Here is a 26,571-nt window from a genome sequence, read left to right as displayed (position 1 = left end):
TTTCTTTAAAATTTACTATTAAATTAACGACAAAAATAACCGGACCGTATTATAATCATGGGACGCTATGGCGCTGCTTTACTATTTACTAGAAACAGAAATACTTTTTACAGTTGTGTGAGTAAAATTTACCGGAGTCCCCGGTAAAAATAATTTTTTTAATTTTCAATGCAGCTTACTACACACATAGAATATAATTATTATTGAACATATTATTGTTAATGGAATTTTGTTATTGTAAATTTTATAGGTAATTTTTAAAGAAAATTTCTTTCCGTGCACTATTAAAACAATCTTTCAATTTACATAAAACTTTATTTTTTGCCAATATTATTTTTTTAAGCTTGTTGAAGAATATGAAGACAATCAAGATCGATTCCACAAACAATTCCATGTTTAAATTATACCAAACAATCGCCATATTTCCCGGTGAAGAAAACCCATTATCATTTTCAAAAATCGGCGGAGATAAAAAAAAATGTTTCTTTTTAGTGATATAATCGATGTTAAATGTTTTGTTATATACATAAATCATAAATAGACTTACAAGCACATAACATAAACAATATTCATATTAGTAAATATAAGAATAATAGTATATGTGTATCCACTTATGAATAAAAAAATTTTTCCGCAGCAAAATCAAATTTTAATTCCGGCGTACACATGATTTAAATGTAGACAACTCAAATTGAAATGGTCCATCTACATGTAAGATATATTATACATATACAGTCAATCTTTATGCATATTTCAAACACAAAAGATCTAATTTTTTTAGAAAATATTGATGTAACTGTGAAAAAAATTTTATATGAGAAAAAAAAACAGTTTTCCATCATACACGCTTATTATTCTGAATTAAGAAATTAAAAAATAGTCTTCCTTACTATAAAAATAAGAAGTGTATTAATTGAATGATCGTTCTTTTTACAAAAAATTTGATGAGTATCATAATGTTTTAAGTTTAAACAAACTTTAATATTTTTATAGAAAAAGTTTACTAAAAATCTCATTTTTCATCAATAACATTTCATATTAAAATATTTGGTTTCATAGTCTTTTTGTTGCAATTAATCAAAAATTATGTAAGTATATATACTTCCGTTATTCGCGCTTTCTCTAGTGTCTCACTCGTACTCACACCAACTCTATTAGGTTAAGTAGTAACGAAGGGATATAGATAGACATAGTTTTTTTCACCCGTTCTGTTGCTTACGAATGAAATGATAATCTAAAAAATCTTGATGTGTAGCAAATATAAAATCATACATAACTTTATTCTTTATAATGCAACATGATATAATTCTATATCTAGATAACAAACATAAAAATATATAAATTTATTTACAAATAAGCATAAAAAAAATCTCTATGAGTGTTTATCAAAAATTATCACTCTTAACAAAATATTATTTATTTCAAGCTTGTGATTTGTTTTTAGACTTCAAAAAAATGTCATTAATCTAACAAATTCATTCATCAAGGTAGAAAATTCTTGATACAAATAATTTCAATTTAATAAAATTGTATTAACGTAAAATATAAATATGAAAATCTGTCATTCATTCATTTATTATCAATATACAGTTAATATCCATTTTATGGTACGAAATTTTGTTAATAAAAAATTTAAAAAATTTCCAAAATAAAAAAAAAATCTATTTATTATTCAGTCTTGAGTTAAAGTAGTTGTTCTTTTTATTTTTCTGTTACGTACCCACCTGCATTCGCAGATGTCTCTGATAGCAAATACGCGTGCTAATTTAATCACTACAAATTAAACAATAATTTCATAAATATTTATTTTTTATAAATAATAATGTTAAATGATAAGTAAGAAATTATAAATGTTTAATATTAAATATTAGATAATAGAAATAAAAAATGATAAGAAAGTGTGAAACTCAGCCAACACCTGAGTAAAAAAAATATTTTCAAGTTTACATTAACATTTTCTCACGAATAATGTTAATAAAAAATCTAGGATGATAAAAATGATTAATTGTAAGACAACTAGTGTTGAGTACATAATGTGTATTCAAGAACATTCGGAGAATGTTCGAAATAGATTAATGATAACGAACTCCTGCGTGTCCTGGACTCTGGAGTTGAGTCAGCGCTCGTCATCCGAATAAAACTGGGAAACGCCACGCGCATCAACTAAAGACAATAGGACATTCGAATCTTAAAGTGACTGACTTAAGACTCTTCTTAATAAATCTCTGTCGTAAGACTATTAACTCAAATCTACGTTAAATACCATATCGCACTTCACGGCAGTTGTCAAACCACATAAATTTAAAGTGTATTTTAAACAGTTGAATAAATCCAAATATTAATTAAATTCATCGAAGTAGTTATTTCGGAGATAGTTAGAGAACCTCTACTTACGACTCCGGAGATCGTATCATCTTAATCTCCAGCTCTAGTTGTTCTATACTGGTAACTCTCAAACCCGAGAGGTTACCAGGACGTAATATTTTATTGAAAGACTTTAATTATATTTTTTTGATTAAATGCCATTTTTTACTTTATTTTCATCAGCTACTTGAAATATATTTCATCTAGTATCTCCATTTATTGTCTTTACCGACATTATTTCCTTTTACGTCGATAATTATATTTTTTTTTAAGTTCACAATTGATTAAAAATGCAAAAAAAAAACCATAAGTAATGACGTTGTAAATTCTCGACAGTTCTGTACAGAATTAAAAAAATTTTTTGCTATAAGATAAGTATTCTTGATAACAAAATGTATTAAGGAAGACCAAACTTACTTTAGATGAAATAAAAATCGTTTAGACTAAAAATGAAAAGTATCACAATCTTAATAATTCGATATAGAATTTTTTTCATAAAAAGTTAATCGTTAAATTTGACTGCCGTATACAAAGTAATGATAGTTTATCGACCTTATATATTTGTATACAAAAAAGTTACTTTTACAATGGTTATAACTAACATTTATTCATTAGTCGCTGAAGTGATTGAAGTATTTTAGTTTCTCAATTATTCATTCAAATAAATTTCTTGTTGAACAACTACTTTAAAAAACTTTACAAATCTTATTTGCGGATATATTTTCTTACTTTCTTAATCATTCATTATATTTTATAGAAAATAAAATTCAAAACAAATAGACATCTATTATAAGAAAAATTGCTTTTACATAATTCTTACTTGTAGCAATAATTATGACCGTAGAAAAATCTTTTTTCATAATTTGTTTATAAAAATAACAGATATTATGAACCATGGAGCAAAAATATTATTTTTAATCCACAAATACATTTTAGATTGGTGGTGGTCCACGAATATACCGCAGTTGTGGAGTAAATATAAAATTAACGTTATTAGATGCCTCACAACAATGAGGTTCTAAGAAACATGCAGCGCAAAATAGAGCTATCAAGGCTAACTGTAAAGGCAATGCAGCCTTCAGAACTCTCCAAACCCAACTTTGTGATGTACTAGGTTCTTCATCAGGATCAGCTGCAGCCATAAACTTACGTGATGCTTCTGAATCTATGAACCGCTTCTTTCGTTTGCTGAAAATATAAAAACAAAAATGGTAAGAATAATTAGATATAAAAGTGATAACTTGCTAAGTATAGAATAAAGATGTTGAACTAAGAAAAGAGATCACCCGACTTTTTATAACTTTTTTACGACATAATACGAGTAGTCTGTGTGATTTCAAGAACTAAATCTATTCCCCGTCCCACAAGGTGGTGATTAAATGTTACCATAAAAAAAGAAATCAAAACTGTTAACCTAAGGTTTATGATAGAATGAAGATGAATTTGTAAAACATAGGTAAAAAAAATACGCAAATCTTGAAAATAGACAGAGAAATTACATCATAGAGCAAAAAAAAATTTTGAACGGGTTTTTTTCAAAATCACTTTTTTTCAACTGGCGGACAAACAATCTCCACAACCACTCGACCAATTTGGTGAAACTTTTCACGATTCTTTATTAAGGTGTTTTATGTAGTAATCTACCACACTCTTTGAAAAATATTGAACTGAACTGAATTGAACTGAACGCAAACGGTCCAAAAATAGATCAATTTTTCAACATTTTTTTTTCATATAGCCACCATTTTTCTATTTAATCAATTTTTGGCAAAAGGTGGTAAATTACCAGTTATTTTGACGCAGTCTAATATATATTACATCACAAAGGATCTTTTTGGTAAAGAATTCAATTTTCTACAAGGTAGATTAATAGCTAAACTCTTTAAATGAATTTCCTTTCAGTTAAATTTGATTAATTACAAGAAAAAAATAAATGAAACTATTTTATCGTAATTTTTATACTTTGTTATAAAACAACAGTTGAAAAAAAAACCATAACATTGTATATTTTTATAATCAACCATTGTCATAACGCTATAATGTCTAAATTTTTGAAATTTTGAATCATCTTACAAATATTCTAATAAATATAGTTGTTACATAGAATATATCCAAAATATATAGTCATAGAAAACTCCGATACAGAAAAAAACAAAGTGGTATGTACTTTGGACCGGACCTACCTACCGAAATGTAAAAATTGCAAAAAACTGCAGTCACAGCAATGAAAAAATTCTTGTAGACCCGGATCATGTTTGATTTTTATATGTTTCAATTTACGGAATCTAAATCTGATCGTTAATCAGCCCGGTGAGCCGTCCAAATTTGGAAAAAAAAAAAATTAAAAAAACCCCAAAATAATTGCAATAAATCATGAAAAATTTAAATTATCGAGATAAAAATTTTTTTTTGGACTCAGATTGAATATGATTTTCATATATTTCATTTCATTGAATTTGAATCTGAAGTTTTCTTGCTCTGTTAACGTTTTAAAATTAAAAGAAATCTCAAAAAATCAAAAGAATCGGGAAAATTGCAGCTATAAATGAGAGAAAAAATCTACAAAACATGATTAAATACTTTTCTTGTATTTTTTTCGGGCATAAAATACAAGTTAAGAATCTGAAATTATAAAAAATATTAATATCTACAAAAAATGACATATAACTAGAATAAAGAGAACGATTTTCTCGAATTTCCAACTGTTCCTCGTTAGTATCGAACTCTTTTGTTCTCAAACGATCTACGCAGTAAATTTTTCTTCGATTTGTTATTATCTCTTGTATTTTATGCGTGAAAAAATACAAGAACAGTATTTAATCATGATTTGTAGATTTTTTTTTTTTTCATATTTGTAACTGCAATTTTTCCGATTTTTTTGATTTTTTGAGATTTTTTTTTTATTTTGAAATGTTAACGAGGCACTGGGCTAATTAACGTTCAGATTTAGATTCAGTAAATTGAAATACACAAAAGTCATAGTTGATCCGGGTCCACAAGAATTTTTTCATCGCTGTGACTGCTGTTTTTTGCAATTTTTTGGGATTTTTTGCATTTTGCTCAAAATTGGAGGGTGAACGGGCCAAATGGACTTGAAATTCGGATTCAGTGCACTGAATCCACCCATGGGTCAATATACATTTCGGTAGGTAGGTCCAGTCCAAAGTACATATCACTTTTTTTTGTGTGCCGGTGTTATGTATGTCTATATATTCTGGATATATTCTATGTAACAACTATATTTATTGAAATATTTGTAAGATATCTAAAAATTTTTTGAATTTAAGCATTAGAACGATATCACAATTGTTGATTATAAAAATATACAATGTTATAATTTTTTTTTTCAACCGTTGTTTGATTAAAAAGTATAAATATTACGATAAAATAGTGCCATTCCTGTTTTCTTGTAATTAATTAAATTTATCTCAGAGTTAATTCATTGGAAGGGTTAAACTATCAATCTATCTTGTAGAAAATTAAATTCTTTACCAAAAAGGTCCTTTGCAATTTTGGTGTCAGATCAATAGTCCAGGAGAAAAAATAAAAAAACCACTACTTTTGAGCAAAAATCGAATATACAATTTTTTACTGGCGAGATAGCTCATAAATTGGAAATGAGCTGTCAGAGTTTTTAAAGAGGAAGGATCCCTCTACAATTTCCGCCCATGGTCAAATAAATATCATGGAATGTCGCTATGCTATAGATAATTTAAGCAAAAAAAAATGATTTTCACGGGTTAATTATAAGTATAAGGGAAAACTTCAAATTCATTCAGCGAGTACTTAAAATTGAAATTAAGAACTATCCTTTGGTGGGAATTTTTTTTCTATGTTTAAAACAATATTTTCTCAATGGAGTGAGGAAAGAAAATAGTCGTCTCAAATGAAGCACCCTAATATATATATATATATATATATATTTGAACCATATGTATTTTCTGACTCAGATCGTAGAGTTCAGTCAAAATATAGCAAAATTTTTCAAAAATTCTGTCATGAGGACCAATGCAATAGTTAGATTTCTATGAAATCTACTAGAAAAAATTCAAGATAGAAAAAATATAATATAAAAATTTCTTGTTTTAAACCTGAAGAGTTTAAATATGTATAATAAATTAAGAGATGAAATTGGATTATATACATTCAAGAAGATGTGTATAATTAAATTTAACAATTAGAAGTATGTTGAATAGAAAAAAGCCATAAGAAATTCCGTAAACTTATTACACTGAATGAGAATTCATAAAATGAAGGGATAAATATAAACTGAGGATTGAAGAAATAGCTAGAGGCGGCTAAACAGGTTTATGAAAAGCTATGATTAATTTTTCAGCGAGAAACAATTATAGGTATCGCAGTAACTTCATGTACAGTCGTAAGTAATTAAAAACATTTTCACGAGAATAAACTGGAAGATTCTCATAAAAACCGAAAAATATCGGAAGAAATTGCATCATTAAAATTTATTTTTTCGCAATCATTTTCCAATTATGAGATCGTAAGGCGTCACTGTTATCTAGCCTGCCCCTTAGCATAATTAAATTTAAAAACACACTTTTTCGTGAGTTAAGCTTTTCACTATTGGGAACTAACACAGGGGCGTACTACTGAAACGACAATCATATTCTTTCAATCGAAAAATGTGGCTTACACAAATGCTTAATATGGCGAAATCAAAAAGTTTACTTTAGTATCAATGAAAAGTATTAAGGGTTAGATCTCATAAGAATTTGTTAATTGTATTTGTATAGATCAAATTATTATCGTAGAAATAAATAAACCAAAGGTATAAAAAATTTATCAGAGAACCGAAGGATTTGTCTTTACTATACTAGCTTTTTACTTATTCTAATGATAGAAGTCTTAAAGTCCTTTTCTTCCGACTTAATACAAAGTACAGATATGAGCGAAATTTTGACATTGATTAGTTAAAATTGGCAACAGTAAGAAGACCTATATGACGATATTAACTAGGGGTGTGCGAATATTGGAATTTACGAATTATTCGCCTCGAATTCAAATCGAATTAGTAAATTCGAATCTCATATCAAATTTTCGAATAGTTCGAATCCACTCTTAGAATTTAGATGAAAAATATGAAAATATATCATGTAAGCAAACTATTCGTAACGTGATTGGTCAAATATATCATAAGCATGAAAATATATGCAAACTCTAACCTTAGGCGCGCGCTTGCGCGCGCAAATTTGAATTCTAGTAATTCCAATAATTCAAATGGTCGTTTTCTGTTGATAAATTAACTAATTTTTATGTAAAATTAATTCGTTTTATTTTATTTGACCAAATGAAGTCTTCATAATTATTTGATAGTAAAGTCGGCTTATTATTTGTAATAAATATTTCTTAGTGTATTCGGACCCCCCGCCTCGGTGCATCTCTCCATTTTGACATTTCTCCGGAAAAATTCGATTTTTTTTCTAAATGAGATCTACGACACGATGAATCAGACATTGAAGTAGTGTAAATATAAACTACCTTTCGAAATTCTATAGCTTTATCTCCAGCTAAGATTATTTAAATTAATTTATTTTTCTCTAAGCTTAGATAAATTAAGTCTACCTATATCATATTATAGCTATATTTATATAGCCCACACGAATTTCTTATATATTTTATACATATGTTATTTCTCATACTTGAAAAATATATAAAATATATGAAAAAATTCTTGTGCGTATACTTAAATGAAAGGTCTCGATGAGCGTAACATCAAGATGAGCTTATGTCTCAAAAAATATCAATAATTAAAGAATGACTTCGTATTTTGTCTATTAATGATATTTTTAATTATGTAAGCTTATCTTGATGTTACACTTGTCGAGACTTTTCATTTGAATATCCACACGAATCTTTCATATATTTTATATGTTGAGGAATATCATATATATAAAATCTTTTATTAAGAAGCTTATGCGACGTCTTCATTTTTATCGCTTTTCGTAGCTACATTTACACTCTTCCAATGTCTGATCCATCGTGTCGTAGATCTCATTTTAAAAAAAATCGAATTTTCCCCGAGAAATGTCAAAATGATGAGGTGTCCCGAGGCGAGGGATCCGAACACACCAAGAAATATTTATTACAAATAATTAGCAGACTTTACTATCAAATAATTATGAAGACTTCATTTAGTCAAATAAAATAAAACGAATTAATATTTACACAAGAATTAGTTAGTTCATCAACAGAATATGACTGTTTAAATTATTTGAACTATTTGAATTTCGAATCGAATAGTCCTATTCGATTTGAACACTATTCGCACACCCCTAATATTAACTTATGGTATGAGGTAAAGAAAAAGGTAATTGATAACCCTGCTCAGCCAAAATTTTCCCAAATATTATCTCAGAAGACCAAACTGTCATAGAACGGATTAAAAACGATAATCTCAAAAACCCTGATGTATATTTTTAAAATATTACACTAAATGCGAATAACTAAAAGACCAGAAAGTTTACATGCGGACTCTCCACTTGGAAGGACAACTGAAGGATTAAAATAAATTTAATTGAGACTTTGAAACAAGCCATTGTGTGAAAGAAACATATTTTTCAAGTATCCATTAGAAGCAAATACATTTTTTTGTTTAAGTTTTTAAATAAAATTTTGAATAATTCTCCATAAGATATTAGATATTATTTTAGAATAATTTAAAAATAACATTTAACATGATCAAAGTCTGTAAAATAATTCCAAAGAAGTTAAATTTTAGAGGTGGGTATTTTTTACTCAATTTGCCTTTCAAGGGTTAAAATTAGTTTTTAGATTATGATGGTTTTCGAACGGTAGTAATCTGATTATTGTTTATATCTCATTCCCTTTTATAGCATCATAAGAATATTATGCCAATAGCTCTCAAATAAAACAAGATTTAATTTGTCACGAGATAAGATATAGTTGAAGAAAATTAATAGTCTCAAGTTCAATTTATCTAATCGTAATTAAAATAATTTTAACATTGTACTTACTTTGATAAATATTTAGCTTGAGAACGTGTTGTCACTTTAGCTTTGACACTTGCTGCAGTTCTGACAATAAGCTCGCGGCACTCTTTTTGTAAATTCCGCAACTCAGCTTCAGCGTTTCCAACCCTGCTCAATAATTCTGTAAGAGCTTCATTTCCAGGTGCAAGTTGACTTTCCAAGCTACGTGTTAATCGACGAAGAGCTGCCAAACGACGTTCACGCTCATTTAACTCTTGTTCACTTCCACTATCAGAAATTCCGGAATCCGAAAATGACCCAGCCTCCTGGCCTAAATTAAACAGGCCTGATTCGACAAAATTTTCACTAGACACCAATGTTAATACATCTTCTTTAATAACTTTGTTCTGCAACAAAAAAAAAATTGTCTTCATAAATTGATTGATCAATATAGCATTAAAATGGGTCATAATTATATAAATATTTATGACTCTCTTTATTATTATATAAAGTTTGTCTCTATGAAGCTGGCTAAAAATGTTCATATCTTTTAATTGAAAAGTGAATAGATAAAAAAGAACCTGAAAAACGATTGACTGAACAGACCATTCCTGGAACTTGCTATTCTCTTTAAGTTCAAAACGCTCGAAAATTTGCATATCCAGAAGTTTTAAGCTATTTGAATTTATTAATATCATTAATACATCTTCTAGCTCATCAAGTTCAAGAATCTAGTATTAGTAAAATGTTTTTTTTTTTTTTTTTTTTTTTTTTTTTTTTTTTAAATAGTCGGGGTAGCTTTTTAGATCTTCAAAACATCAAGTTCCGATGAAAACTCGATTTTCAAGAAACAAGACGGAATCAATAACTTCCTTAATTTTTAATATTATTGATTTTTATGTTTTCATAATGAAATTTAAAACCTTATTATTAAAGAAAATATGTTAATTATTTGATTAAATCTCGATTGTGCGCTAAACAAAAAGTTCCTTAATTCTAAAATATTCACTTTTTGTGCAAATTATTATTGTTTTTACTATTATTGCCGTCACATGATTTTTTCATGTTGCTACCCCAGGATTTTCATGTTTCTGCAACATGATTTTTTCATGCTGCTAGCACAGGAATATATTATGTGGCAGCCCCTATTTTTTTCCGTATAATTTTGAAGAAAAACTGCAAGAAAATCGCATGTACGAAGAAAGTAACAGGCAAGTCAAACTTTTCCGAAGCAAAACTTACAGCAACAGTATAATAGAGCAAAAGAGAACGGTAGAACAAATTCAGACTATTTGTGCCAGGGACGCTGGGAAACGAGCTTGTAGTAATGAAAAGCGCGACCCGCATACTAAGTAGGAAAACTTCGACTAGTATGTAAGATAGCACTAAAACCTAAGAACTCTTAGATCATATTACTATACTATATATCTCAATTTATCTTACTAAAAAAAAACTAACAAAATTCTTTTTAAACCATAGTTCATAACGATTATTTTTTATGACTACTTTAACGGTAGCAAAAAGATTTAATTTTCACATGATGTATGCTATGATGGAAATGACATAATAAAATTTTATGAAATATCTTGAAAACGTTTGATTTTAGAAATAAAAAAATTTATTTTGTTTCTAATTCATGATCTCGCCACTTTTTTTGTCAATGTCGTTTATAAAAAAAAATAGTACTATAAATAGGGAATATTTATCAAACTTGAGGTTCAAAATAATTTTTCAGAAATCAGAGCTTAAATGCCGTAATTGTAAACTTTATTGTGATATTTAGGCAAAATTTATTTTTATTCACATTATTGTAAATTTTTAATAGTCACAAGCTGTAAATTTAGTATTATAAAGTCTTATAAAAACGAATATTTTGAGAAAAATCGGCGTACATGCTTGATCACGCGCATTTCAGGTCTAATTATTATGAAACCTGCAACTCATATTTGACCATGCATGGTCATAGATAGTGGGAGATAAAACCATAAGTCCGCATGACATACATGACCAAGTATTACTAGATCTGACTTGTACGAAGCCATTCTTACTTTTTATATTTTTTTGTTTATTTGATTAAAGTCGCACAAGCTACTAAGACAATACACTTAAATATTGAAAATATTCATTGATGTACACTGGGCTCGAACCCGGTCCAATTCTTTGGTAAGCAAGAGACGGATTCGATAGACTAATGCTAGCCACACATATTATAAATACAAAAGTTAAGTTGTTCTGGTCCTTCTTCACACAAAAATGAAGTTCCTGGAACATTCTACAATTATACCTTACCAAAACATTCCAATCTATCAACTTTTTTCGTTCTAATAACTAAGCTTGTATAGCTCTACTAAAAATATCGATCGACAGATTCTGAGAAAAAATATTTCAAAACTAACCTTAGAAATATACAGCAATCTTGTTTTTCAAATTGATATAATAAAACCTTCTGGATATACTGATTTCTATGAAAATGTACGTCGAAAATCAGTATACAGCATAAAAAAATTTTTTTGAAAACGAAAATTAAAACAACTTAACATAAAAAAATGTAAGCAAGTTATCACAAGTATTGTTGGGCCATCAGTTTTGTATATATTGATAGCTACTAAATAAAATATTTTTGTGATTGTAGAGATATCTATAGAAGGTGTTGGGGTTTAGGGTCAAAAAAGTAAAAGGGGATCATGTATACACATACGTATGGTTTAGATACTGCGGTAGAGTTTCAAATGATCCAGTATTTCTCTTTTTCTATTACATTAGAAAAAAAGAGTAAAAGAAGATTCGATCTCCCCAAGGAGTCTGAGATCGTTAATCGCTCGGACGATTCCCTTTCACATCACGTACAAGGATAGCCCGTGGAATCAGCGTAAAAATACAAATTTAATATCGCCACAATCTAAGCGCCCTTTTTTTTCTTTAAGCAAACATTCACATGTGCAATTTATTATTTAACACAGTTTCCTTCACTTTCTTTGATAATTAATATTTATCGAATGGCTTCTTATGTTTTCGTTTTCTGAAAAGATTTTGTTCTTATTAAGAAAAAAAAAATTTTAATAATTCAGAAGTCTATGCCTTACTTTGCGTTTTCGTTATACGAAGAAAAATAATCCTGAAAAATCTGAGTAGAATGAAATGGACTTGCAAGAAATATTATAAGGCTAGTCGACCAAACTAAAGAAAGTTGAGTACTTTATGATTAGTATAATTTACTTTTATGATATTTAATATCCAACACAATAAAAAATCATAATTATAGTTATGGGCAGAACATTTTTTATTGACCTTGGTTCATCTTTTATAGTGCCAGTATAATAAAAATTCGTATTTCTAGAGCTAAGAAAGGGAGAAAAATAGTAGAAAGAAAAGAAACGTGTCCCTCAACCAAACAATTTTCGTGTGTATCCAGTAGATAAACGAACTCAGGATCATGATTAATTTGAATTTTTCTTCCATTGTTAATCGATGTGGTTATTTTTTTTTTTATTTTAGTACTATTAGGCGTAAATACTAATACACTATGTTCGTAAATTATTCATCTATCTGTGAATTGAACAGGCCTTTGATTTAAAAAAAAAAAAAAGCATTTATTATTCAGCCAGAGTTTGTCAAAAAAAAAAAAATAAAAAATTTTTGTATGAACCTAAAATAAATACAGTTATTATAAAATGTTTTGGGGATTAAAAATAACAATCACAACGTTTTTTTGTATAGTATATCACCATAAATTGTATGTTAAAATCGACAAATATCGTCAAGTAATATTATAATTATAAACAGTCAAAATAATATCTTTTTTAGGATTTGAGAGCTAAAAGTTCTAAGATGACATAATCATAGGATTGAGCATGACAAACTATCTAAAAAATAAATCTGTTATTAAAAACTCAAATAGCTTAAATACGCATGAAAATTATACTCATCAAATAAACTCAATAATGTACGGATAATATATTTTTGAGTACTTAAAGTTCGAAAGTAGCGAGAACTATTATAGTCGGCCTGTATCATTCAATAATTTTTAGACTTTCTTTTCAATTTTTGATGAAAGATTTACCTTTAAAAATATACTGAAAATGATAACAATAAAACACCTAAGAAAGTACAAAATATAGTTGGCCTAGAAATACTTTTTTTTTTAAAAACTGTCGAACTGTTATATTTTTAAACGAATAAAAATTTCTAATTGAAAATTCATGCAGAAATATATCAATCGAATGTACATGTAAAAAAATGATGATCATTAACTAGTTTAATCAATCGAAAATTGTGCAAAGTGTTTGCAACAATTGTCATGTATTGTTTAGTAACAGCACTGCAAATTATACTGAACGATTCCTTAGAGAGCTATATCTTTAATGACATTAAGAAGAAAAATAACAGACAATGTATTTTACTAAACGCACCAGTATTGGCTTATTTTTCTGTAAGAAACAAGGGAGCTGATATTCAAAGTATGTCAGAAAAAGAAGATCGTAGCAATGCTATGCAAGAGTATTCGAATATCCAAACCATTTGGTGAAAATGGCAGTATGTCTTCTTGACGTGCGAAATGAACACGATTGTACGATCGGAAGTCAAGAAAGAAACCTAGGGGCGTTCTCTGGTGCGGAGCATAGTCACTAGGGGGAGTTTACTTTATATGTAAATCACCAAGCTGGGAAATGACGAGAAACGCCACGGCATTTAACCAACTCGCGGTTTCGATAAAAAAAACATCGATCACCTGCCACCATTCGATAAAATAACAAAGTATTTGGAGAAGTTATTTATAATTTATTAATTAATTTTTATTGCACAAATAAATAGAATAAGGAATTTCTTATTCTCAGAGAAGGTCGAAGTCTTTATTTTGATAGCTCCGTTATCGAATGAGCTTCTCAAATTAGGTTTTTATAATAAATATATGATAGAATAAGCCTCGAAAATCTATACTATTAAAATACTTAACGTATAGTTAACTTAAGATGATTAAAGATGTTGCATGAAGAAAATTACTGTCGTTAATTATTCTAAAGTCGTCGATTGCATAAAAGTTAACCAATACTTTAGCTACAAATTTTGAGTGGCCTTTTTTGATCGATCTTAATCCAAAAGCGGCTTAATTAATATTAATGTTTAAGTTATAAATTTTGGTTTTTTAAAATTTATAACACATTTTTAAAATGTGTTTATAAGTTTGAATTGATGCTTAAATATATTTTTGACGTACCATATTAAGTGTTGACTGGAAATTGTTATACTTTTAAGGGTTTTGTTTTATGTATTTTTACGGTCAAAAACTGAAATTGATCAGTATTGTTATTTGTCTTCTATAAATTATAATTATTTATAAAAAATATGCAATAACTAAAATTTTTGTAACTAAGTCTTAACTCAAGGTAGGCTTACGAGTAATATGCCTTGATAATTATATCAATAATTATAAGTATCAGCACTAATTTTTACTCAAATGTATTTAAGATGAAAAATTTCGAATTATTTTTCGGAAAAAATATTTGATATATCCTCTAAGAAATGTAAAACAAGTAACAAAAAAAAATTTTTTTTACTGAAAAGTTTTATAATTTATTGTGAAAATGTTGTGAAAAACCTTCAGGTTAGAATAAAAGTTCCGAAATAAACATGTGATATATGACTATACATCATCCCGTACTTTACGCGATCGTTATAGTAGCCCAGCCAACCAATCAGAGGGTTCAAGGATCAATCTTCAGTTAATCATATAAGATTTTCAATCCAAAGAAATACCTAAATCTTAATTAACATTATTAGGGGAGGATAGGGTCAATTGAACCAAAAAAAATTAGAAAAACGGTTGACCCCGAAGGCCATTCTTGCAACTTCCCGCTAATTCCATACCTAGGCGCTTAAAATTGCGCTCATGATGCTTTTGAGCTTTTTGAGCTCAAGAGTCTGATAAAAGTCTAATAAAAATTTTTTAAATTTTCAAACCGCAATAACTTTTGAATGAATCAAACGATTTTCACGCGGATCGCGGCATTCGACGCAGTTTTTTCAGCCTCATGGAAGGTAAATAATAAATAAATAAACTATTATATCCCTTTAAACGAATTTGAGGATTACAAAGTATAATATACAACTATTACAATTTAAACTTTATTAATTAATTGAAAAAATAAAATATTATAAAACAATTTTTCAACAGCCGAAAAAAAAAAAGTTTACAAACCTAAAAATAAAAAAATTTAAATTTTTCAAAATTAATTAATTGCAATAATTTCAAACTTTAATCATATCAGAGCTTACCATATTAGAATCTATTTCTAAGAGGGTGAAGCATTTTTAAAATTTTTTCGATTCTTTGTTGAATGGTTCTATTTACCCCTTTCTCCCCTACACATGAAAAAAATTCATATGTTGCAATAAAAATTCAATTAATTCGTTTGAATTACTATCTTTCGTTCATTTAAATAATGCCCTTAGTCTGCCATATGTAATCGGTAAGCCATATATAATAGCTAAATTTGTCATTAAAGACAAATTTTTGGGAACTGGGGGAAATAAAGGATAAAGGGGGAAGGGGAGGACCTTTACTCAGTAGGAATTTTCGGTAACTGAAAAAGTAATTCGGACAGCCCAGACCGGGAATCGAACCCGGATCGTTTCGTTTGGTTACGCGCCAAAGGCTCTACCAGTTAAGCTATCCGAGACACTGTCCGTAATTACTATTCAGTCACCTAATAAGGCCTATCGAGTAATAAACACCACCGTCCATCTTACGGTAAAGAGCCATATATAATAGCTAAATTTGTCATTAAAGACAAATGAGCATTTGTCTTTAAAGACAACTGAAAATAAGTCATAAATTTTATTTGCCAAGACTTTATCCAAATTTTTTCATCAAGTTTGAGCAAAATTCCAGTCGAAAATGTTGACCTAATATTGATTATCAATCTTGGCTAATCTTACACTGAGCTAAGGTCCATAATCAACAGATTTCAGTAATGTCATTCTCCATATTTCATTCGACAGTATAAATATTTTTGTTTTGTATTGGTCAGTTCAACTTGTAATGATATTTAAATCATTTTCGTTCTCACATACGAAACGTACTTTATTCTGAACTTTAGGCGGTAGTAAATGTATAATGGCCAGATTAGCGTCCTACAGTAGTGTCGAGGGGCTCATCATCTGGTAGAAGTCAGGGGTGATAAAGGAAAGGGCAAAGCTGTCCATTTCCAAAACGTGAGTAATAATTAATTTAACTTATCTTGATAATTAATTTTTGTAAATTAAAAATATTAACTATTTATTTGTGTTGATATCTATATTTGTAAATTTCATTTAAGATAGTCAAATTTTTAATTTTGAAATCGTTTTTTTACTTATTTTTCCGTTTTTGTGAGTTTTAGCAAAAGTAAATAATATATTATTTTATATTTTCCTGACTTGTTTTAAACTTTTTGTTTTATTTCATATGCTTATAGAAAATGGATTATAGTTTTCACTTACTTGATTTGTACTTTGTTTTTCGGAAAGAAGCCTAGCGACATCACGAACAGACGAAGCAACTTCTGAAATCGCACCAGCTTGTAAGGCTGCGTCTAAGACTGCTAAGGTGTCTTTGTCTCTGCGAAGAGCATTTTGGAGTTCTGTAAGACGTGTAGTAAATTGTTGGATGGCTTGTAATGTACTCAGTTTTTGATTCCCCCTAGAAAAAGAAAATTTTTCAATGAATTTTTAGAACGTCTTTCAAAATCTATTATTATTTTTACACTAAAATACCAAAACTATAAAAATTATTTTAATGACAAAATATTTTAGAAACTGATTTTTAAATCTGAATTAAGCTTTAGAAGAGAACAACTCCATAGCCTCTTGTATTTTTAACTTCCCCTTCCCTTTTTAAATGGTTTGACCGATTTTATCACAGTTTTTATTTTATCACGCTACTTCGATCGCCGCCAAGCTGGTCAAAATCGGTTGATTCGTTCGAGAGATATCGTGAACGAAAAAAAAACCAAAAAAAGTATTTTTCCGAAATTATTTTGATATTTGACCAATTTAAAATCAAAAATTCTTTATGGGGCTGAAAAAACTGCGTCGAATGTCGCCAATCGCGTGAAAATCGATTGATTTATTCAAAAGTTATTGCGGTTTGAAAATTAAAAAAATAGTGTTCTATGAAACTTTTATCAGACTTTTGAGGTTGGAATGCTCAAAATGACACAAAAATTATATTTTTGAGCTCAGACCGTAATACGTGCAGTTTTGAACGCTTGAGTATGAATTTAGTGGGAAAATGCAGGGATGGCCTTTAGGGTCAACCGTTTTCAAAATTTATTTTAATGAATCGTCACTCTATGAAATCATTATTGAAGACACCACTTAAAAGTCACATTTTCAGTTCTTGAGTAATCTTTTGGTATTTCAAAAACTGTATTGAATATTTTTAAATGCACCTCGATTGGTTCAGTTAAAAAATGTCGCAAACAATGTTTCTTGAATATCTAATTTGAGAAAAGAAGTGATTATTAATAACAAAAGTATGAAAGTTTTTAAAAGTAAAAGGTTTTGACTATCACTTTAATTTTCTTTTCTATAAATAAAAGTATTAGAGCCTAAAGGCAAAAGAAATTAAGAACGAACTGTCTTGTAACGATCAACATAAACGTACCTAAGCAATAGTGCAAACATCCTCAGTGAGTCTCCGAATTATTAGTAGAATCTATTTTCCCCTTGGTTCACGACAACAAAAACATTTTATTAGAAAGTCCAATCCTAAATGTCACCAAATAAACACACTTGATTTCGAAACTATATTTATTTTTTACGATTGCTATTGAATTTGTTTATTATTATCGATTCCTATAAAATGTTTTCTTAATAATTATTAGCTCATAAGTTCTTATTTACAACAGAGAATTTATTTATGATTGTCATTGCTATTTATTTTTATTTTTACATTATTAATAATGAATTTGAATATTGAAAGAGCTCAAAGAACCGTTCAAACATAGAAGCTTTAAAAATTTGGTTCTTATTTTCTCAAAACAAATACTTATTATGCTATGATATTTTATTGTAATATATTGACCGAGTTGTATTTTTTCCGAAATCACTACAAAATTTGAAACTATTTTGATCATCGCATAATTATAAGGAGTGTATACACGCTCTAAGTTTATATTTAAAAGATAACATGAAATGGTGTTGACTTGCCACAATGTAATTATAATTTTCAATCACAAAATTATATAAAATTATAATAAAAGTTGTCGTAATAGTACCAAATTTGCTGCTAAATGTTTTTAATTTTCTACAATATATTGAAAAATTATATTAATTTATGGAGTGTAGCCCAAAATAATGTTTTTCAGATTTAATTTTCGCATTATGATTAAAATTTCAAAAGTAATTACGAACGCTCAGTGCCATAAATCTTTAATCTCTATTTTAATTTTTCCCAAAGCGTTTGATTCCCCTGATTCTCCTAAAGATCTCTCTAGAGATATTAAAGAGATTTGGCCACTGACCCAGAGATTAAAAGATAGATATTTGCTATGGTTATTCAATAATTCATTTTGTTTCTGAGATACCAACATATGTTACCAATTTAATTCAAGAATTTAAGTTAACTATGATTTTTAATCTTGATTTCACCTTATTTTCAACTGTTTTTTTCATGATTTGAAATTAATTAAAATGTTTATATAATGAAGAAGAAGTATTTAAACAATTATTAATATTACCTTTGAAAAGTTTCATCCCAAATTCTGTAAAGATCAGCAACCGCATCTTTAAGTGATATCGATACAGAAGTAGCAGCAGCACCCATCTCGGTAATAAGTCTATGGGTTGATACATTTAGTGCTAACATCGTCTTCTTGTGTTCTCGGAGTGTTGCTAGCTCAGTCTGTAACATCAAATATACATCTTACTGCCTCGCTTCATGACTTAACTTGAACGAATCACGCCCACAGGAAAACAGAGAGAATTGATGGGCGCTTAAGATTATACGCAATCTATGAACCCCAATGTTTTTTTAAGTTTCACAAATAATTGAAGACAACCCTAAGACTTAAAATAATGATCATGACACGTATAACTATTTAAATATATAAATCTTATAACTTTTAAACGGATTAACTGATCAAAATAATTTTGATAAATACAAATGTGTATATCTTAAGATCTCATGTCATACATAAATTGATCAAAATAAATTTCAAATATATGGAATGTTCACTAATAATAATTCTAATACTATTCTTAATTTTTTGATAATTTCATGTTAAATGCCGATAGAAAAAAAAAGATGTAGTATCATGGGACTCCAGGTAGGAATGAAGTTCCTTCGGACAATATAGAAGCAACACAATTTGCAAAAAAAAAAAAAATATTACTTAGTTTTATATATATTTTCTTAATTATTAACTTCCCGCTAAATAAATTGAGAATTTTTAAAAATCAAGAAGTTATTGGTTTCACCTTGTTTTGCAAAATTCGAATTCTCATCAAATTTCGATGTTCTGAGGTACTAGGAAGCTTTCCCGAATGTTTTCGCGATGATATCCGTGTGTGTGTGTGTGTGCGTGTGTGTTCCATCAAACTTAGATGCTTTAGACACACACACACACACACACACACACACACACACACACACACACACACACACACACACACACACACACACACACACACACACACACACACACACACACACACACACACACACACACACACACACACACACACACACACACACACACACACACACACACACACACCATCGCGGGATTAGTCAGAGAAGCTTCCTAGGACCTCAGTCGAGATCAGATGGAAACTCGATTTTCGAAAAACGAGGTAAAAACAATAACTTCCCGATTTTTAAAAATTTTCAATTTTCTTAGCGGGAAGTTAAAAAAGTATTTTTTTGGAATTGCTCTGAAAGTCCTAGTTCGTTCCATTCAAATTTAAAGATTCAATATGAGGCTCAAAAAACTACGTTGAATGTAAAAATCGGTTGATTCATTCAAAAGTAAATGCAGTTTGAAAATTTGAAAAATAGTGTTTGTGCGGCAGTGAGTCATCTTTGAGAAAAGTACCATCAAATGACATAATAAAAGCAAACTGCAATAATAATTACAGTTATCACGTAGACTATACATTAGACTATACATTTAAATTTCTCGAAAATTTTGTACAGAATTAAATTTTTGATGAAAATTATATTATAAAAAAAACCCTTCATTAGTATTCTTCAAGCAAATAGAGCAAAAACTGTTGTTGGGAAGGAAAATTTTCTTCCTGTACTATTATTTAAAGTGAAAAGGGAAACCTTTTTCAAGTCAGCTCTGTAATCGAGATAAAAAATTTCTCTGCGTCCAAAAGAAACTGTTGAGACCAATAACATAAAATAATTTTTTTTAAAACATTCCGGTAGCAACTGAAATTGGTAATTCAACTTTTTAAGCATAGTCCAAAAACTTACTTTACTGGAGTTAGGGTACAATAATTGTGTCTATACCTTGTATTTATTAAATTTATGAAGGATGTATGAGTGGTTGTGCATAAGAGGGCTGCGTTACATTGTCACGTCTGTCATCCTACTTGAGGGAGTAAACGAGAGCAGCATAAATAATCCCATGAGTTTATGACAACGAACATAAGAGCTACAAGAGGCTAGTTACGATATAAAAAGTTTACAGAGGTGGAGAGAGGCTTCTGTTTATCTTTAGAAAATATAAATATAAATGACTGCAAAGTTAAGACTAGAAAATTTTATTATGATTACAATTATAGGAAAGAGTTGATTAAATAAACGTGTTAATTTCAAAGTAGGAAGTATAATTTAACTAGATTTGTATGGGAGAAAGATTTCATTAACATAACTTACAACAGAACAGAACTTTAAATTCACGGTAAATACTTCTAAGAATAAGAATTAATAAAATTGTTTATTATTTACAAATGATTATTTTATAATTCAATATAATTTAGATTTTATAATTCATCATTTCCGTATTTATCACTTCGATTTTTCAAATTTCATAATACATAGCCTAAATGGTCAATCAAAACAAAAAAATTTCAATCTAATGCGATCTTTAGAAAAAATCGTTTACTTGTTCATTAAATAAAATTAACATCAGTAAAAATCTGTCGGGACTTGTTTCATCTACTTTAAATATAATATATATAAAAAAAAATATTAGAGAGCAAAAAGAATAAAAAATTAAAAATTAAAAGATTAAACTAGTTCGACTTGCTGTAGAAAGCATGGTATCTATTGCATCGAAACTGATCAGATGCATAATGGTTCTAACGTACTTTTGAAATATTCCAAAATGAAAAAAAAAATTTTTGGTGACAAAGAAAAGTTATTTTATACTTTAAATTCAATTATTAAATAAACGTAGGTTACTTAGTAGTCAGAAGGGTAACTGTCAGTGATATTCTAATCATGACAGTATTATATGTACAATAGTATTATCCTTCCCTTTATTATTTATTTACTCAACCTACTGCTGCAATCTCTTCTTCTTTTTATATCACCCTTTCATTGCTATGCTTATTACGGTTGCTAACTCGACAGAGGAACACGCACATTCTGATCTAATTCAATTTCCAATCAACAGCCAATCAATTGATTCGAATTCTGTATACAGAACGACCGCTTCGAATTCGAGACCTGCATGTCTATGAGGTAAACCCAACTGTAGGAATTTAATAAAGCTTTCAATGACTTCAAAAGCTTTGTTCGGAATTATTTTTTTTTTTTTACATTTAAAATTGTATAAACGAATAATACGGTACTATGAATAAAAATTTAAAAATGTAAATTGAAATCTTGACATTAGACTAAAAAATCTCAATAATAAAATTTTCAAAAATGTAATTTTCCAAAATAACTTTAAAATTTATTAACCAAACTGTCATTGAAATTATGTCGTCTTTTAGATTAAAAAAAGGTGTTAAATTTACTAATCTAAATTTAAGTTGGATGATTCATTCAAGATGTTACTACTAAAAAATTTTCAGCCAATTGATTTTTAAGCACTCCATGTTAGGAAAAAATAAAAAGTTCCTAAGATGACCTGGAAGACCAACTGTTTTTTAAATATTTTTTTTTAGTCCTCATCAATTTTTAATTTTGTCGCTAATTTTTTTTCTTATTCTTTTGTTGGATTCATTATAAAATATATCGTCAAATCGATGGGATGATTCTTCAATGACAAGTTCATGAACAAACATTCAAAATTCAGATTGTGATCTAATAAATTTCTTTAATAAGTCATTTTTATATTGTTTGTAATCAAAAGCTAAAAATATTTTGTTACTCTCTGATTAAAACAAAAATATTGAGAGGTTTTCTAGTCAATCCAATATTTCTCAATTCTTTTTTCTTTGTCTCAATACTTTTTTTTATTCAGGGCTTATAATTGACAATATTGATATAAAATGATAAGTAATACGTAGTTTTTTTTTTTTTTTTTTTTTTTTTTAAATATAATGTAGATCATTTCTGAATTAAAATGCTACATAGGTATTGGAAAGTATTATAACATATTTAGCGTGGTTCATTACTTGCATTCGTGCATAATGCAGAAAACATAAGATTAGCAAAAAAATTTGAGCGTAAATATATCTTAATGTTAGACAGGGAATATGTCTTTGGTCCCAGCAATAAAAGGAACTTGAAGGGATGCCTTTAGTGCTGTAAATGTATATAGTACCAGAGAAAAAGTATAGTCCAGACGAGAATATAGAGAAGAGATCGTAAAAGAAGAGAGAAGGATACTAGAAAAGGAGCCAAATAAGTTGAATAGGGGGATGAAATTCTCGGGGTAGGACAGTTTTGTTCTCGCGAATTTTAGGAGTCCAAGCACGTCGTCTGCCAACGAACGTACGTGTAACACGACTACGCTTTTACGCCATTCTTTCTCTTTTTATTTTATTTTTTAATCAATGAATTTGGTTTTAAGTTTTGACGACAAACTCACCTTTATAATATTTGAAAAAATTTATCTAATCACACTTAGCAGCTACAGCTTTATCTTTTAAACAGCAGTTTTAAATTAAACTTGATTATATCAGTTAACAGGCGCTAAAAAACGATTGTGAGAGCGAGAGAGGTAGTAGAAGAAGAAGTGAGGAGTGGGAGATGGAAATTTCTTTATGTTGAAATCGATGTGATGACGAGCACTTGTGAGAGGTCCGCGATGATCGCACCATCTAGCATATCGGAGACGAACTACATCAAATATATTAAGAGCACTGGAATTTTAAATAGCGCGCGCCTTGATTTTAATCAATGATGAATCGTGTCCCATTTTTTTCGAGTTTCGGCTATTGACTAACTTCAAACTCTCATGTATTTTTATTTTAGGAATATCATTGAAAAATATAAGCCTGACGTCGATTTATGTTGCTACAATATAAATATTTGTATAAGCTATGCACTAACTGAGAAACATTTTAACCCCACTATAATATTTTTTTAGTAGCACAGCGATACTTTTATAAATCTCCAATCTTATACGAAATTTTAGTCCCCCTACCATACATATAAGCACCATTTTCATAAGGATTTCTTAAAATTAAAAGTAAAAAATTATGACAGAAAATATTATAAACGTTCAATGAAATATACGTAGACTATTCAATGTATCTGGGCCCAAGACTAATTACGAGAATTTCCCCGGGCTTCTGACAAAAATTGAACGAAACACTTAATGACCGCACTCGAATAATATTAAGTATTAAGATTTTGATATTGAAAAAGAGTGTGGGTGAGCACATATTTTTGAATATTGTAAAATTGGTGGAGTAAATTTGAAGAATAAGTTAAAGACAATTGTTATTATTTTTGTTAACCTAGTCATACTTTTTCTCGACCTTGTGATATCTTTCCTGTTAAGACCGGTTTTGGAAACCGTGATAAAAATTCAACGGCGCCCTTAAATTTAAAAAGGGGCGACCAGGTGACAGGAATTATCCGTTACAATAGGTTAAATGCACAAGTCTATCCAAATTTCACATGTCACCGTTGAACAACGTAAACATGAGTGAGTAGATACCAGGGAACGTTTGCATTACACCAATTATTGAATCGATATAGCATCGTACAGAAAATATAAGCCCTACACTGATACTGAGTATTGTAATGATTCAGATGCTCATGCTTATCAATGCCACACGAATACGTTAATACGTATTCTTATAGTAGAGATTTCAACGCGTTAAAATAGAGTATACCTACCCATAACGTTGCTTAATTAATGTAATTTTCTGTACTGTAATTTACTTACTGTGATTTGATTAATGTTATCTTCAATTAAGTATGCAGGCTCCAAAATAATTTCATGAGAAATGAACCTTTCATGAACTGCACGAAGTTCTAAATGCATTGTAGCCATCTCTCGTTGAAGGGTACTACTACGCTGAGCTTCTTCCGCTTTATAAGATAAATACTTCCACTTCTCTGCAAGACCTTGAGTTGAAAGAAAAATATCGATTTGTTTAATAACAACAATAGTTTTAATCATTAATGCCATTTTTTTGTGTTAGTAATAGAAGAAAATCTAACAATTATGACCAAAACCACTAACTAAATTAAAAAATATTTCTATTGAGTCAAAACACGTCAAGTGGACCTCCCTTTTACCACTTGATAATAGAAAGCTTATTAAAATATAATTATCGAAAGCAGTTATACCTAAAAATCATCTCTGAAAACAGTTTTTGGAAATTTTGAATTTAACAACAATTTTTTTAACAATACAAATTTTCGATACTTTTAATTAAAAAATTAATTGTGAAAAAGCTATTGAAAATAATTTAACGAAATTTTCAGCGATTATAGTAAACAGCTATATTTTTACATAAAATTCTTTTGCAAATTTCATTTGTTTATTATCACATTTTTTTTAACTTTTAAATAAGCAAATTGAAATTTTAATGACTTCTCTATTATATTCATGATTCATAAATATGAAATTCGTATCAATAGTTCAAATTCGTAATCATTGGCAAATAAGAAAACGTCTGCGTGTAAACTTTTATTTGTTCAAGTAATGGGATTCAAACTTTTTTCCCACAGAGACTACCCTTAAGTATAATCAGATTTGTCTTTGTTATCATGACTTTATTGAGTCTAGATAATGAATAATTAAGCTTACTGATTGCTCAAATATTTGCTAGGAAAGACTAACAGTATGGATTAAGTAGCTAAACAAAACATCTTATGTTTTATTATCAATACACTATTCACAACCAAAGAAAAACTAGTATAATTTTAACCTACTAAAAGAAAATTTTAAAAACAAATGACCTTGCAGGCCATCAACTTTTAGAAGTTTTTGAGCTTGAAAATCTAATAGCTGTTAATAACATACTTTTTTAAAAATTTTGGATTATTATATTTCTCTAACACCTATTTTTGCGACTTACGACATTCAACACAATTTTTTTAACACAAGAAGATTGCATTGGTAAATATTGTTTGTAAAATGATTTGACAAGAAATTCTGAAGTTTTGCAAAAAAAAAAAAAAAACACTTTTTTCGGATTTTTTTGACAAATATATAGCTCTTAAATGAATCAACCAGTTGTTACTTCGTTTGTGACATTGAACGTGGTTTTTTAAGCACAATAAGATTACTCAACCTGAAAAATGATCCGACAAGAAAATGCAAAATTTTACAAAAAAAAAAAATGTTCAGCAGTTTTCAGCAAACAAAGTCGTTTTCTGAGATTAACAGCTGATTTTATTATGGGAATGATTGATACAGCGATGAAAAAAATTTTTTTGAAAATTTTATTCTTGAGATATCTTGAAATCAATCGAGCTGAATCGTTTCGAATTCTCTAGAAATCTAAGTATGGTAAAATCTTTTGGAATGCCGCAAATCGCGATTCAATCGATCAAGCCCATCAAAAGTTATAAGAAGATTATACACATACACACAATTGATTTTCACAGCGGGAAATCAAAAATATTAATTGAAAGCTGCATTAATACTTACAGTAAATCACATTACATAAGTAAGGAATCATAAACTAGGCAATAATTTTAAATACGGGCTCAACACATTTATTTTTGAGTAAAACTGTTCGTAATAATCACATCATAATTATCCTGTAAACAAACTATTCGCAGTAGCTATTGACGTTTGACTGATTCTATGAAAGACAGTATTGTAAAGTGAATGTTGTTAGAGAAAGCTAAAAAAGAAATATCATCTATCTGAAGCTAAAAGTTGAAGAAGCACTTGCTGTTTTACTT

At 28.7% G+C, this 26,571-nt stretch overlaps 1 protein-coding gene across 2 annotated transcripts in view; it reads right to left on the bottom strand.

Annotated features, from left to right (window-relative positions):
- Window positions 1–295: 295 nt before the first annotated feature.
- LOC141525626 (uncharacterized) overlaps window positions 296–26,571 on the bottom strand; it is an 85,357-nt gene continuing 59,081 nt past the window's right edge. For both annotated transcript variants that reach the window (XM_074240182.1, XM_074240183.1), the window contains exons 17-21: window positions 24,596–24,777; window positions 19,034–19,197; window positions 16,794–16,992; window positions 9,360–9,721; window positions 296–3,552 (exon numbers count right to left, since the gene is read on the bottom strand). In XM_074240182.1, the coding sequence (XP_074096283.1) occupies window positions 3,297–3,552; window positions 9,360–9,721; window positions 16,794–16,992; window positions 19,034–19,197; window positions 24,596–24,777 (1,163 nt within the window). In that variant the 3' untranslated portion in view covers window positions 296–3,296. The remainder of the gene's footprint in view (window positions 3,553–9,359; window positions 9,722–16,793; window positions 16,993–19,033; window positions 19,198–24,595; window positions 24,778–26,571) is intronic.

The sequence above is a fragment of the Cotesia typhae genome, unplaced genomic scaffold (genome assembly GCF_013202065.1).
Source record: "Cotesia typhae breed Kobodo isofemale line unplaced genomic scaffold, CoteBio_Ctyphae contig_26, whole genome shotgun sequence".
Classification (NCBI taxonomy): domain Eukaryota; kingdom Metazoa; phylum Arthropoda; class Insecta; order Hymenoptera; family Braconidae; genus Cotesia; species Cotesia typhae.
This window is presented reverse-complemented; position numbering and strand designations above follow the sequence as displayed.